The 13,723-nt window shown below is 49.4% G+C and overlaps 1 protein-coding gene across 1 annotated transcript in view; it reads left to right on the forward strand.

The window, feature by feature from the left end:
- The first annotated feature begins 120 nt into the window (after window positions 1-120).
- Window positions 121-13,723, forward strand: part of LOC144153174 (transmembrane protein 267) — a 17,636-nt gene continuing 4,033 nt past the window's right edge. The window contains 4 exon segments of the mRNA XM_077684823.1: window positions 121-589; window positions 13,165-13,247; window positions 13,249-13,302; window positions 13,305-13,397. Coding sequence (XP_077540949.1) covers window positions 121-589; window positions 13,165-13,247; window positions 13,249-13,302; window positions 13,305-13,397 — 699 coding nt within the window.

Here is a 13,723-nt window from a genome sequence, read left to right on the forward strand (position 1 = left end):
TGCACCGAATGGGAATTCGACCTGAGCGAGTACGGCGAGAACATGGTCAGCGCGTGGAACCTCGTGTGCGAGCGCCGTTGGCTGAAAGCGTTATCTGTCGCGCTACACATCACAACTGCGATGGTGGTGCTTCCCCTAGCCGGCGCTCTGGCCGACCGCATTGGCCGTAAGACCGTCTGCTTTGTGTCCCTCACGAGTCTCATCATGACCCTCGTGGCGAGTAGCTTTGTAGCCAACTTCCTGCAGTACGCCATAACTCGCTCCGTGGCGCTGGCGTCGGCTTCCAACCTGGTGATCCTGCTGGTGTTGCTCTACGAGGGGACGACGCCACCCCGGCGCTTACTCTACTGCACGCTGGCCTCGTCGCTAGCCGCCCTACTGGAGCCCCCCTACTTCTTCGCCGTGAAGCTGCTACGGTTGAACCCTCTGACGTCGCACCTCGTGTTGGCAGTGATGGCGCTTGCCCTTGTCGGATCCTTCTACGTGCTAGAAGAGTCCCCGCTATGGCTCGTCGCTGCACACAAAGAAGACGAGGCTGAGCTGGTGGTGCTGAGAGTGGCAGCCATGAACGGCCTTTCCCCTTCCTCCGGTAGAGCACTGGTTCGGAAAGAACTGCGCATAAAGACGAGGGAGCCACATTCGCTGCAGGCCGATAAATCCCATCTCTGTGGCGAGCTTCGCAAGCGGTCCACTATGTTGGTGTATATATGGACGACCCTTGGCTGGGTACATGGCCACTATGCTCTGGACCGGGGCCTTCCTGCCAGCGACTCCGTCGTTATAGGCAGCTACATATGCGTTTGCGCTGCATACGTGGCGCTACTGCCTTTCCTTGGCAGCTTGCGCCGAGTCGTAAATGCAGCCACCATCTCCTGTATGGTCTTCAGCGCATAATCGGCGCTTCTAATAAAAGCCGCAACAGAACCCATCACCCTCCTCGGCCTGCCAGTCGGAACAAAGAACAGCGCTGGAATATGGCTGCAGAGGTTGAAGCAAAAGTGGAAGGGTCTGCTCCACACCATCCGCAGACTTTCGAACAAGTACGGAGGAGCAACCCAAAAGGCCACCCTGACAATGACAATAGCTGTCACAGTGAGCACTCTCACGTACGGCGCTCTCGCCTATGAACTCAACAAAAGCCACACAAGAGCCCTCCAAGTGTTGCACAGGGCAACCCTCCGAACCATCAGTGGTTTGCCTAAGCCCACACCTAACCAGAAACTCGAACAGGCAGTTCCCCTTCCTCCCATTGAGGACATCATCAACGAAGCCAAGGCGCAGGCTGAATTCAAACGTCCTTTAACACACCAAGGACATGCCCTTACTGCATGGGACGTGCGCAGCCCACCAACACCCTGCACTTTCCCCACCCCACGACCCATGGAGTCGCCCAGAAATCGTACCCATTACGCACAGCAAGCCGATTGGGCGCAGCAATCCTGCACTCCGCCAACAACGCGTCCGACGCCTTCAGATGACAAAACTCGAAAACGAAGTTGACATCTACACGGACGCTAGCGTAAGCTTAAAGGGGTCCTGAAATACCTTCCGCCGATGCATGGATGTACATGTAACCAAATAAGACAATGTATTAGCAATCTCCTCCCGCAAGGATTTTGTTAAAGCGATGAGTATTAGCTGAGAAATCGTAAATCAAAAACCGCGTTTCCTCCTCCTTTCAACTTTCTCTCCGCTGTTGACGGCGCGAGAGCCTTCCCTCCCGTGATGCTGAGCTCCTCGGCGGTGACGTACTTCCGCTATCGCGCTGCTCATACTGCCGTCTGCTACGGGCAAGCTTTGTTGACACCTTGAATCCCTCACTCCGCTCAAGGCTGGAAAAGCGAACGAAAAATCTGGCCGCATTTGTGCGGTGGCCTGGCCTTGCCCTTTCACGGTGTGCGTTGCTGCAGGGCAGCACGTGACTTTTAATCGGCGGCGAACTCGCACCCGCTCGGGGGGGATCGTGCGCTCGGTCCCTCATGCACCGCGCACTGTTTATCCAAAAAGCGCCGTATCAGATGTGGCCCCGCTGGTGCCGGGTCTTATTTTGCGGTGGTGGTAATTCCTGCCGGCGGCATGTGAAAAAGACATTTTAAACCGATACAGAACCCGTGCACAAAACGCTTAAATCATGGGACCAGTTCAGCTTGGGGCGACGCGTGGTGGAGAGCGGCAACGTTGGCAAAACATGCTCCTGCGCGCCTCTGAGCTTTCTAGCGCTGGAGCGAGCGCCATTTCTTTGACAATATCAAACAACGGTTGCCTTGGCAACAGGGCACAAACCGCCCCAGAAGTCAGTTACGGTTGCGTGATCCCGGTTCAGCTCGGGGCCCCACCTCGCGACATGTGGGCAGTGCAGGCTTACCACTCACTCCCATTGAGAAGTGTGAGATGCGTTTGTCATTACAGGAGGCGATGGTGTGTGTGTTGTGGACGCCTTTGTTTCGCGATGAAATGCGACGTTGTGCTTCTGCGGGTGGATAGTGCTTCCCATGGTCTGGATTATCTTTCTCGAGTGACGTACGACTCAACCTGGCATGGGGTATGTGCAGTGTGCGTGGCTAAAAGCCATCTCGGCTTGCGCGCCAGAGTTAAGTGACTTGCTGTTCGTCCCCGCAACCGCGCGCGAGGTGAGTACCGAATTTACGACGGGCAGGAGGAGGCAACCCATCGTCTGTCAATCGCGGTTCAGACTTGCAACGCATGTTGTGACGTTGTGTTCGTTAGAAACGCATCTCTGGATTGTTTTGAAGTGGAATAAAATGTATCCGTCAAACCCGGGCATTCGGCTCAGGGTGTTCTCTGCGATTGCACGAAAGAAGTGCCACGGGGCTTCAACGCTTTCTTTATGAAACGTACTCAGGTAAGAGAATATCCATGTCGTGTTATGGCCGTGTTGCATTCAATACGAACGGTTAAGCGTTTGTTTACACTTGTTTCGTTTGTCGTAAAATGTCCAAGCACTCCGACACTCCGCTGGCAGATCAGCCGGTGAGCCGACGCTGAGCAGACGACTCATCTCTTTGCCGGAAGTGCGTGAAAAAGCCGCCCAATAGCAGGATGTCTAGCTCATGACGAACATCTGGGAATCGATGATGTAGACATGTGAAGATGGCGGCGTCCAAAAACACGAAGGAAAGGGTGAGAAAAAAGCGACAAACTTTGCAACAAAAGTGTGAGCTTTCCGCTGCGCGTAAAAGAGTAATACTTGGCCCAGATGACCTTGACGACCCAATCTAACGATTGCGCTACTTCATTTAGTGTGCTAAAAACGCCTTTCAGGGCCCCTTTAAATGTCATCGGACTGGCCTGGACAAGCCCGGAGGTTCCTGCCCTCTCGGGGTTCACACCATATTCAACAACCATGCCACGAGCCTTGAAGCAGAACTGCATGCCATGAACCATGCCATGACATTCCTTGCGTATGATACTGATTATCGGCTTCCGCCATCTATTCGTATCCTCACAGACTCGTATGAAGCATTGGAAACAATAAGATCTCACAAGACCACAAATCCACTGGCACATCAGATATTATACCAAGCGCAACTTTTGCAACGTAACAAAACACAAGTCCGCATTTACTGGGTGCCGGGCCATGAACCCTCTTCCTCGGGAAACCAGGCGGCCCATGAGGTCGCACAGGAGAGTGCACATTTACAACCTCCACTGGCGCCTGACGAAGAGCCGGCATGGTCGCGTGCACCTCCACCGGCGATTCTACTCCACCGTTATAAGAAGGACTGGAGAGAGCGGCTGAAAGACAGAACTCCAGCAGGATATTTGAGCGCTTTACCACCGCTACCCCGCTCCAGTGAAATCTTTCTCAACAAATTTCTCACCGGCGCAGCCTACACACCTGAAATGCATCGTAAATGGTACACTCCCCGTTTACCCCCAAGATGTCCATACTGTCACACAAGTACCTCAGCAGACCTCACTCATCTCGTGTGGTCATGTCCTACTTTTGCCAAACACCGAACTTTCACGGCACCACAACTGCACCCTGATCCCCAACTTGACAAAAAATTAATCCACCAAATAGCCCTTTATTCTCTGAAGAGCGGTCTGGCACGAGTTGTCTGAGCGGAGACCTCACCGGTCCTACTCACAATGGACTATTTTGCCTGGCCCACAAGTTGGGATGGACTCATTTCAAGCGTGAACCTGAAAAGAACTTACCCCTCATAAACGTGAACACGAAGCTATGCAGTGCAAGACTAGAACTGTACTACTAGTCCGAGTGCTTTTACTACCCTCTCCCCTTTCCATTCCCCAGTTTAGACCAGCGGTCTCCCATTTTCAATAAAAGCTTTACTACTAGTACTCTTCGCTGTTGGCATTAAGGCAGGCGAAACAACCCTTCGTGCCGTGCTTTTCGTTATACAGCGTGCGTCGGCAATGCTTAACGTCGGTGTCATGTTTTTTGTCACGAAAAGCTTATACCCAGTCGAGGTGCGCGGTTTCAGCGTCTGCGTCAGTGTCCAGCTCTTCATGATTTCAGACTTTGTGAAAGAATTTGCGTTCACACCCGCGACGATTGAACGAGAAGAAGTTGCGCTTGCCGTGACGTCCGTGCTAATAGCCCTAGTCTCTGTGACCGTAAACTACCTTCCTTCGAACTGCGACTCTACGACGAAAACTATCCAAGGGACTTAAGTGCGCGTTTAACCTGCCTCCCTAGTACAGCCTGTCTTAACTTCGACGCTCCTCGTGGCTTGTGGTGATCACAGACGTCTGGATATTAAAAATACTTAAAGAGCGACCCGGCACCATTCTCCCATTTTCTGAACATAAAATCGTTCGGCAACAGCGTTGTAGACAAGGAGAACCTTCGGTGACAAGCGCTCTTCCGTGGTATGTCATGACACTTGAATGAGCATGCACGGAGGCAGGCTTATTTAACGTGGGTTTTGAAAGCATCCGTTGTTACCTTCGAAGTACTTCAAGATGCCGAAGGCACTGACGCTATTTTTATTTCCTTTTATTTACATGATCTTTCCTGTCCCCACATGTGAAAACTTGGCGGTAGCTTAGAATGATTGTACGCTTGAACAGCAAAGTTTTCTGGGGGGCTAGTTGGTCATTTCACATGATGAAAAGGAATGCACTCTCAAAGACGGGACGGAAGCAAGGAAGACACAACACAGCGCTGAAGTTGCGCCTTCCTTTCCTGCAGTTCTTATTACGCGTTCTTTTTCATCATGCTCTTGGACGTGTATTACATTGAGGAATCATGCCGTGGTGTATGAGCACAGGGCTATGCACCAGTCTCTTCTGCATCGTCTTCAAAGAACAGATAATAATAAGGAGAGAGCGGCAATACCTCATCTACGGTATCACTCCGCCTAAGGTATACGGACCCGGATGTCAACGGGCCCGCGCATTTTGAAAAGACTGCTACGAATGTGTGATATCGTCTGCCTTTTCTAACGCCGTTTGTTTGTGGTCGCTGCAGTAGTTTATAAGCATATTAAGTCCAAAATGTTACGAAAACGGCTCGTGCCATGTTCAAAATATTCCCAGTAACCACTACTTCTGCCACGCGGAGTAACATCCGGCTGCGGTGATGAGGCACAGCGGCAACTTCCGTTGCCGTTCCTAAGTTGTAACCCAGTTTAGCACGATTATCCGGCAGTCCGTGGGCTGCCAACTGCATCGACGTCCGTTTCTTCCGTTTATATTGCTTGAGTGCCGTTTTATTTTTATTTTAATGCGTACCATTCTTTGTCGAGTCCCCCACAGCTGGGGCCGTGTGACGTCCTGCATTTCCACAAAAACGCAGTTTTTGCCAAAAGTTCTCTCTTTAATCGCTATAGCAGCGTAAATGGAGATGGAGATACGTAAATGGAGATAATGGTAGGGCACAATTTTGGAAAACTCAAAAAAATAAGAAAAGCGGAAAAAGTAAAATTTCACCCCCCAAAAAATCTGAAAAATAAATAAATAATTGCACCTTATACATCTCCCCCCAAAACCGAATAATAAACTAAAAAAAGCCCGCGAAAGTACGTTGGAAACACGAATAAAAATAGCGTAAACGGACGAACTCTGCAGTATGCCTTAGATCATAAAAATAAACGTAATTAGCGAGATAAAGGCACTTCATCGCTCTAATTTCTATATATTGACATCATTCGCGAAAGCAAACAAAACAATACTTTAGAAAAATAAAATTATCTAACGTCTTTCTGTGCTCATACCCATATTTGGCTGTAAAGAGCTCCCATTCTAGACCACCGGTATAAGAAGGCTACCCATTAGTAGACAATTCTGTGAATTTCTGCAGATTTTTCCCCGACAAGTCGCAATATTCACCAACTATAGCCGGCCTTAGCTCCCTTGCTCTATCGTAAAGCCTGTTCACTTCAAGAAGAACACGACATGCACTCGGCAGCCCCGGAATTATCACCTGTAGAAAACAAGAACGCTCTGTGGCTCGGCCGGTATGAGTAAAAGGTAGGCGTGCCGGCAGGCGTGCCGGCAGGCGTGCCTGAGACGACACACCACGTGTTATGCGAGTGCCCACGCTACTCGGATGAAAGAAAGAAGCTGCTGTCAGCACTGAGGAACCTGGACCCTCGGCGGCCATTTTCGGAGGAGAAGATGCTGTGCCACTGGCCTTCTCTGTCATCCGCTCAGAAGGGAACTAAGGAACTCTTTCGCTTTCGACGACTACGAAATTAAACACCATATTATAGACTGCAAACCTCCAGTGTCAATCAGTGTCAGTGCTTCAGCGCTGGGCATACCTGTCTGCTCCAACTTTTCTTCATTCTTTCCTTTCTCTTTTTTCCCTATTTTCCCTTTTCCACGTGCAGGATAGCAAACTAGGCTCTAGCTGCAGGTTACCTTTCCTGCCTTCCTTCTACATCCTTCCGTCCATCGTTCCCGTTCACATCAAGAAGAACACGACATGCACTCGATAGCCCCGCAGTTAACACCTGTATAAAACAAGAAAGCTCTGTGGCTCGGCCAGTATGAGTAAGGGGCACGCGTGCCAATCGACTTCGTGCCTCGAGGAGTTCGGGGAAGGTGTTGTTGTAGGGTCCCTTTTGAAGCGATTTCTGTGTGGGGGTGAAACTGGCGAGCCTGGTGCGATCTTGTACGCCCGACGGATGAGTGTGTCTAGCTTTTGCAGTTGTTGTTGTTGTTGATAAACTTTATAAACCCCGAACCTCGGGGCTTTTTTGTGTGTCAATTGACACAAAGTCAGGGGTTTGGGGACAAAAAATGGCTATGCACACGGGAGAAACTGACGAACGTTACCCACAAAAGCAGCCACCGAACCACCCGGCCGGGCCGTTCCCTCCGGCGGCGCGAGCTAGTCCTGGAGAGAATAACGAGGAGGTGATGGTTTCGGACTAGAGCAGTACCAAAGAACACGCGGCGTACTGGGGAAGCCAGAACACTTGAAATACCGTGTAGGGCTGAGATGGCCTTCTAATCGATGTAGTTAGCATGTGTGGGGTTGGAAGGCTGTCCGTTTGCGCTTGCCGGATAAGACAAGCATCTCCCCGGGGTAACAGGTGATGAGGGAGAAGGAAAAGTATGCTTATCCCTAACTAACTGTTTCACAGTCTGGCTCAAAGAAGACGGGCTTGTCGGGACACCGTGGGATTGGCCAGGGCGTCTCCGAGTCTCCCGGTTGGTACGCAGCCCGAAAGAGCTGATGGACCAGCTCTTTGGCCGGTACGTCAGCGTGACGAGGGACCCAGTTCAGCCAGTAGCTACTAAGGAACAGTGTGTTTGAGTAGATGAGTGTGGAGTGTACAGGGTGGTGCGACGATAACTGGAACACTTTAAAGGAGCCATATAGACAAAATACTTGTTTGTTTTATTCGAAAGATTTCGTGTTTTATAGTGCCCCCAGCGCTTTTCGGGATACAAGCGATGCTTTATTCACTGAGAAATTAATCAATTTAAGATAAAATTTTGATTTTGCCGCTAAATCGTGTGTTTTCGTGGTCTGCAATGACATCACAGGAAGCGACCGCTCTGCAGCCTAGGGTTCCTTAATTCACGCGTCCGCCGTACAGGGTAGAGACACGTATACTACGCTGACACCGCCATTTTGGGTCACTCGCTCGCCGCCGAAGCAAGTCATTGTATCAAAACCGCGTGAAAAGTATCGCCGCAGTGCGGTTTACTGGCGAAGTTTGAATCGTCTTATCTGTTTCGCGTTGCTGTGTCTCGTGAGAAACGGAAAGAACAACGCGTTGAGCACGTTGATCCAATGGCGGTGGCATGGGACCATTCAAAGGGTGTCTCCACCCTGTACGGCGGCGCTGGCATCGAGGTACCATACGGCGGCGTTAGCGCGTTTGTTTACATTACTGAACCTAGATGGCGCCACCATACCGTGGCAAGCCGTATGTAAATCTGGCTTGTTTTTGTTCTGGGAGAAAATAATCATTTCGTGAAACATAGTGCTCGCTCGACAGATATGATCACGTAAGACACCGTTGCTTGCGTCAATCGGCCGGTGTCGTCTGAGACAACCCCAAAGCCCCGCAGTGCTGTGCAGCTAAACCAAGCATAGTGCGCGCAGTACCAACAGCAGTACGCATCACTACTTCTATGTTTACATAAGCTTTCGTAACTTCTACTGTTTGTCCCACCATTCTTACTGTTTTAAAAAGACTGTGCCCTAAATATAAGCACAAATAGCTCGTTCTGCAAACTTATAAGCTCAGCCTAATATGCGTTTGCTTTTGCCGGCCTCCGCCAATCGCAGAGAAGTCTGGTATGACATCATAAATTCTGTTGCGGGAAATGAGCGAGTGGGTCGCATGGCCATTCCCTTTTTTCCTAATTATATAGCTTATTTGAGCGAAGTTTACGTTAAAACTGGTGTCACTATGATTCTAACGAGACCGTGTTTTGAATGAACCAAACTTGTGTTTTGTCTTCATGGCTCGTTTAAAAAAAAAATTTCTGAGCGAACCGCCACTCTGTTTACTCTCAAACTTCACACGAAGGTAGCATTTTGGGGTCTATTTTGTTTGACACCGGGAACAATGACGGTTCTTATCTGCTTATTCTGAAAATAAATAAAAATGATTTTCGCCTATGGGAAAATGGCGGCCTATTTGGACGTGCGAGTTAGCGCAAGTTGTTGTTGATGATGATACTTATAGCGGCTACCCCTTTGTAACGGGGTGGCGTTGCACAGCGGCCTTAGTCGTTACGCCACTGTACAATCACCTCGCCGAAAAAAATCAAAAATAAATAAATAAATATAAAATAAAAGAAAATATCTTTATGAAATTTTTGTGCTAGTCTGACTTCTTTGTTCGCATGTCTTCCCAGTTTGTTCTCCGCTCTTTTCCCACCAACAATAACCTTCTTTTACTAACCTCTACCGCTGTCCAATTCACTTTTCCGTTAACCTTAAAGCCAAGGACTTCCCGAAGCTGGATGGCTCCCTCACTGATGACTGGACGGATATTTTTGCACTGCGTTACAATATGTCGCATGGTTTCTGGTTCCCTGCCGCAGCCTGCGCAAAGTCTTCCTGTACCGGCTCGCGGATAAGCGTTTTTGTCCGCAAGCAACCCGCCCGGACTTAAAAAAACAATGCACTCCCTTTGGTATTATCGAAGAATTTTCCCTTTTTGATTTCCTACTTCTCTATCCTGTAGATATCTAAGGTCTTCTACGCGTCCATCCTCTTTTTCCTGGTCGTTATCTCCAATTCTTTCGCTTCATTTTTTATTGCCTTGGTTGTTTCCCCTTCACTTCCAGGTTCCATATACTTTGTCCTGAGCCTTCCGGTTCCTTTCCTCCACTGTGTTTCCACGCTTTTCATGTAAAGACACCGTAACACTTTGACCATTGATCTTGGAACGACAGCGCCACCTGGGGTATGCAAAGCGAAACGCACGTTGGATTCACGGTACGAAGGAGCCAAATGGTGTAGCAGACGATCAGAAAACATCTTTCGTCCCAAGTTTACTGTGGTGACAAATAGTTGCATAACAGCTGATGCAAATATATATATATATATATATATATATATATATATATATATATATATATATATATATATATATATATATATATATATATATATATATATATATATGTTCCACGGTTTCATCGTTGTCAATAAACTTTGGATTTGTTTCCTCACCTGCCCTCACATTTTCTGACCGTCTGCTACCCCATTTGACTCCTTCCTGCCGTGGAAGTAGCGTGAATCTCCATCGTCCGTTTCGCGCCGTCGTTCCGAGATCAACTTGCGCTGGCTACGCTGGCTCGCACATCCAAATCGAAGTACCGTCGGTTGTTCCCGATGTCAAACAAAATAAGAATTAAATTTCGCCTCTCATCTTCTTGGCGAACTGATGGAGACGAAATAGTGATGTTCTTTTGATGCGCGAGCCGAGAGGACGATCTCGACTCGCGGCCGATGACCGACGACCGATGCTTGAAGCGGGTGAGGGATGAGGACTGCCTTCCTGGCTGGATATTAGGTTTATTTACACTAATTACATTACTCCAAGTATCTATATCAGAACATAGTGACGGTTACATTGTCACTCTGCCCGCAGCAATTCTGTTCGGCCGAGATCTATACTGAACTAGATCCCCTCTCGACCGACCCTGGACCAAACCAACACTCTGGTTTTGATACCAAAAACCCCGCCTCCAAGAAAGAGAGAAAAACCTTTCAAACAATAATATAAACCATTGATTGGCCACAGGAACCAGCCAATCACACACATGTCCCCCCTGCGGTCACGTGACCCAACACTCTCCCTTATGCACTCATAGGTGCGTTCCCACGCACGCCATTGCACCCGACAAGCAAATACAGGACATCCGCGGCTTAAAGTCACTGACCGCGCGGAGTGGACACACCATCACGTTGGGCGGGCGGCATCTGCTCACAAGCCAAGCCGAAGCTTTAGATCTGTCTTCGCGGGGCTAACATCCCCCCGCGTCTGCCCTTGCCCCCTCGTCTGCGCGCGCGTCGGGAGTCGTGTTAATCTTCTCCCAGACTAAGGACGCCGCCTCCCTGCCGTCTATCCCTCGGGAAGAGGCGCTTCAGGCCCAAGCGATCGTCTTCGAGGCGAACGACCCGTCAACGACCAGCGTCACGTCCAAACTTACACCGCGCCCTTTCGACACTAAAGGCCCAACCACATGCACGCGTAAAACCGACGTACCCGCGCGCGCAACGACGTAAGCCTGCGGCGGCATACGCCGCTGCCTTTACGCCGGCCGACGACGTCAGGAGAGGGCAAGTAACCACATATCGCCGCAACGCGCGCGTAAACCAATGCGCCGCGCAGTGTGGCTCGACTACTTCGGACTCAGCTTTGTGGCGACCAGTCAACTACATGTATAACTACGGGCACAAAACACGCTCTCCGCGGCTCCGAACTTGGCGTCGCGTGCGGCGTACATGAAAGGGACACAACTACCAGCGTAGGCGACGCCGATACATGAGCCACCGGCGGCCTTCATTAATTACATGAGGAGCCCGAACTTATCAATAGGCCACAAAATGCGACATTCGTGTTAAGTTTGAGCGCAAATAGAGCGGCGTTCGCTCAGCAAAAAAATTTTTAAAGTGTTCCAATTATCGTCACACCACACTGTACATTCTTTTGCACCAATCCAAAATGCTCCTCAACATCCCTTCATAGGTTTCGTTACAAAGATAAACCACCACCAATATAAGCCTGTCTCTAGCGGTACAGAGTACAGATTTGAACTTTTTTCTAGGCCAGAGCAGTTAGTTCTCTCACTAGATTTTTCCAAGTATATATTAAAGAACTCTGGAGTTTGACATGCTCATTCAATGCACGGCCGATAGGTTAGAAAAAGTTCTATACACACACAGACACCGCAAAACAGGAAAACTCACTCAATGTGTGTAGAAGTAACTTTGTGGGCTCATAACACACAACGGAATAAGGGAAGCAGGCGCTCAAGTGCTTGGACGTCAAGGAAGTAGGGGACGAAGACTTGCGCTTTTTTCATCGTACTCACCACATTCTGCAGCCGGTTGGTAGAATTACCTGCAGAATTTTGCAGCTGTTGGTTGCTGCAGAGTGCTTGCTTTTCCGCTACTCTGGGAAAAAAAAAAAAAAAAATCAGTGCGCCAAGGAGAAGCCTTGTTTGCAGGAGTGTCTGTCGTCTGCTAAAGCAGACAACTAGAGCACAAGAACCGCAAAATACGCGCACAAAGATCCGCAAAAAGATGAAAAATTGCAGAAACCTTAAATTAAATGCATACTTAAATATACAGGGTGTTGCGACGATAACTGGAACACTTTAAAAATTTTCCTCAGCGATCCGCCGCCTCTGTTCGCGCTCAAACTTCACACAAAGGTCGCATTTTGTGGTCTATTTTGTTTAACACCGGGAACAACAACGGTACTACCTGTTTATTCTGAAAATAAATAAAAACGATTTTCGCCTATGGGAAAATGTCCTCTGATTTGGACGTGCGAGCCAGCGCAAGTTGATGTTGGAACGACGGAACCACCTGCAGAGTGAAACGCATGTTTGGGATTCACGTACGGAGCCAAATGGTGCAGCAGACGATCAGAAATGCACCTAGAAATGAGCTAACAGACGATCAGAAAACCCGGTTTTCGGGCTCGCACGTCCAAATCGCCGCCATTTTCCCATAGGCGAAAATCGTTTTTATTTATTTTCAGAATAAACAGGTAAGTACCGTTGTTGTTCCCGGTGTCAAACAAAATAGACCACAAAATGCGACCTTTGTGTGAGTTTGAGCGCGAACAGAGCGGCGGATCGCCTCAGGAAAAATTTTTAAAGTGTTCCAGTTATCGTCGCAACACACTGTATATTTTACAGTAAATTAAAAACACAAAACATTTCAATTTGCAGCGCCCTCTTACGTAGACTTTTTAGTAGCTATTTTTATAGATAGTTGGGCCGTTGAGCGTTGTATGCATGTGGCGGGCGTAACGGGCGCCCTCGTCAGCTGACTTGTTGTTTCAACAAAGACGAGTGACGAGGGCGCCCAAAAGGAAAACTTTTAGCAGAAGCAGCGCAAACAGAAGAGTGCTGTGTGCTGTCGACCTGCATCGCCGGTGCGGCCATGGGACATCTGTTCGCGGATTCACACGTAATGCTCATGCCGGCGGTGATGGTGCTGTTTTACGTAGTGTCTGGCGCGCTGACGGTCGGCCGTTTCGACCGCGGGCGACCTGATCCTCGTTCACTGCACGTTGCCGTGGCTGCGCGCAGTGGCTGACAATGTTGACACATGGTTTGGTGGGACTCCTGTGCTGGATGATGGTTTCGGGCAAGCCGCTGCAGACGTCGAATCTGCTGACAGCCTCCTCGGCGGCCTGTTTGCCTGCGCCGTCGACGTCGATCACTTTCTGGCAGCCGGTTCTTTCAGAATAGAGGTAACCGGAGGTTGAAAAAAGCTACCGCCAGATCACGTCACACTTGCGCATCACCACGCCGCATACTGTTTTCCGTGAGGCATTTGTGTACACACGCACACCAGTTATTAAGTCGCTCGGGTACGCCCCTTGCCCCCCCCCCCCCCCGCCCCCCCCATACACACACACACACAAAAAACGAATACGTTATAACTCTATTCCCTCGCAGTACGTTACTGGATGTCGCATTTCCTAGTTTTCCCGACGAACGATCTTTTTTTCTACAGCATAATATACTTAATGCCAAACACGTTGTGAGGCTGCGCGATTCATGCACGTAGCAGAGC

Source organism: Haemaphysalis longicornis, unplaced genomic scaffold, assembly GCF_048455015.1.
Source record: "Haemaphysalis longicornis isolate Haplotype H1 unplaced genomic scaffold, Haemaphysalis longicornis Haplotype H1 scaffold_9, whole genome shotgun sequence".
Taxonomy (NCBI): domain Eukaryota; kingdom Metazoa; phylum Arthropoda; class Arachnida; order Ixodida; family Ixodidae; genus Haemaphysalis; species Haemaphysalis longicornis.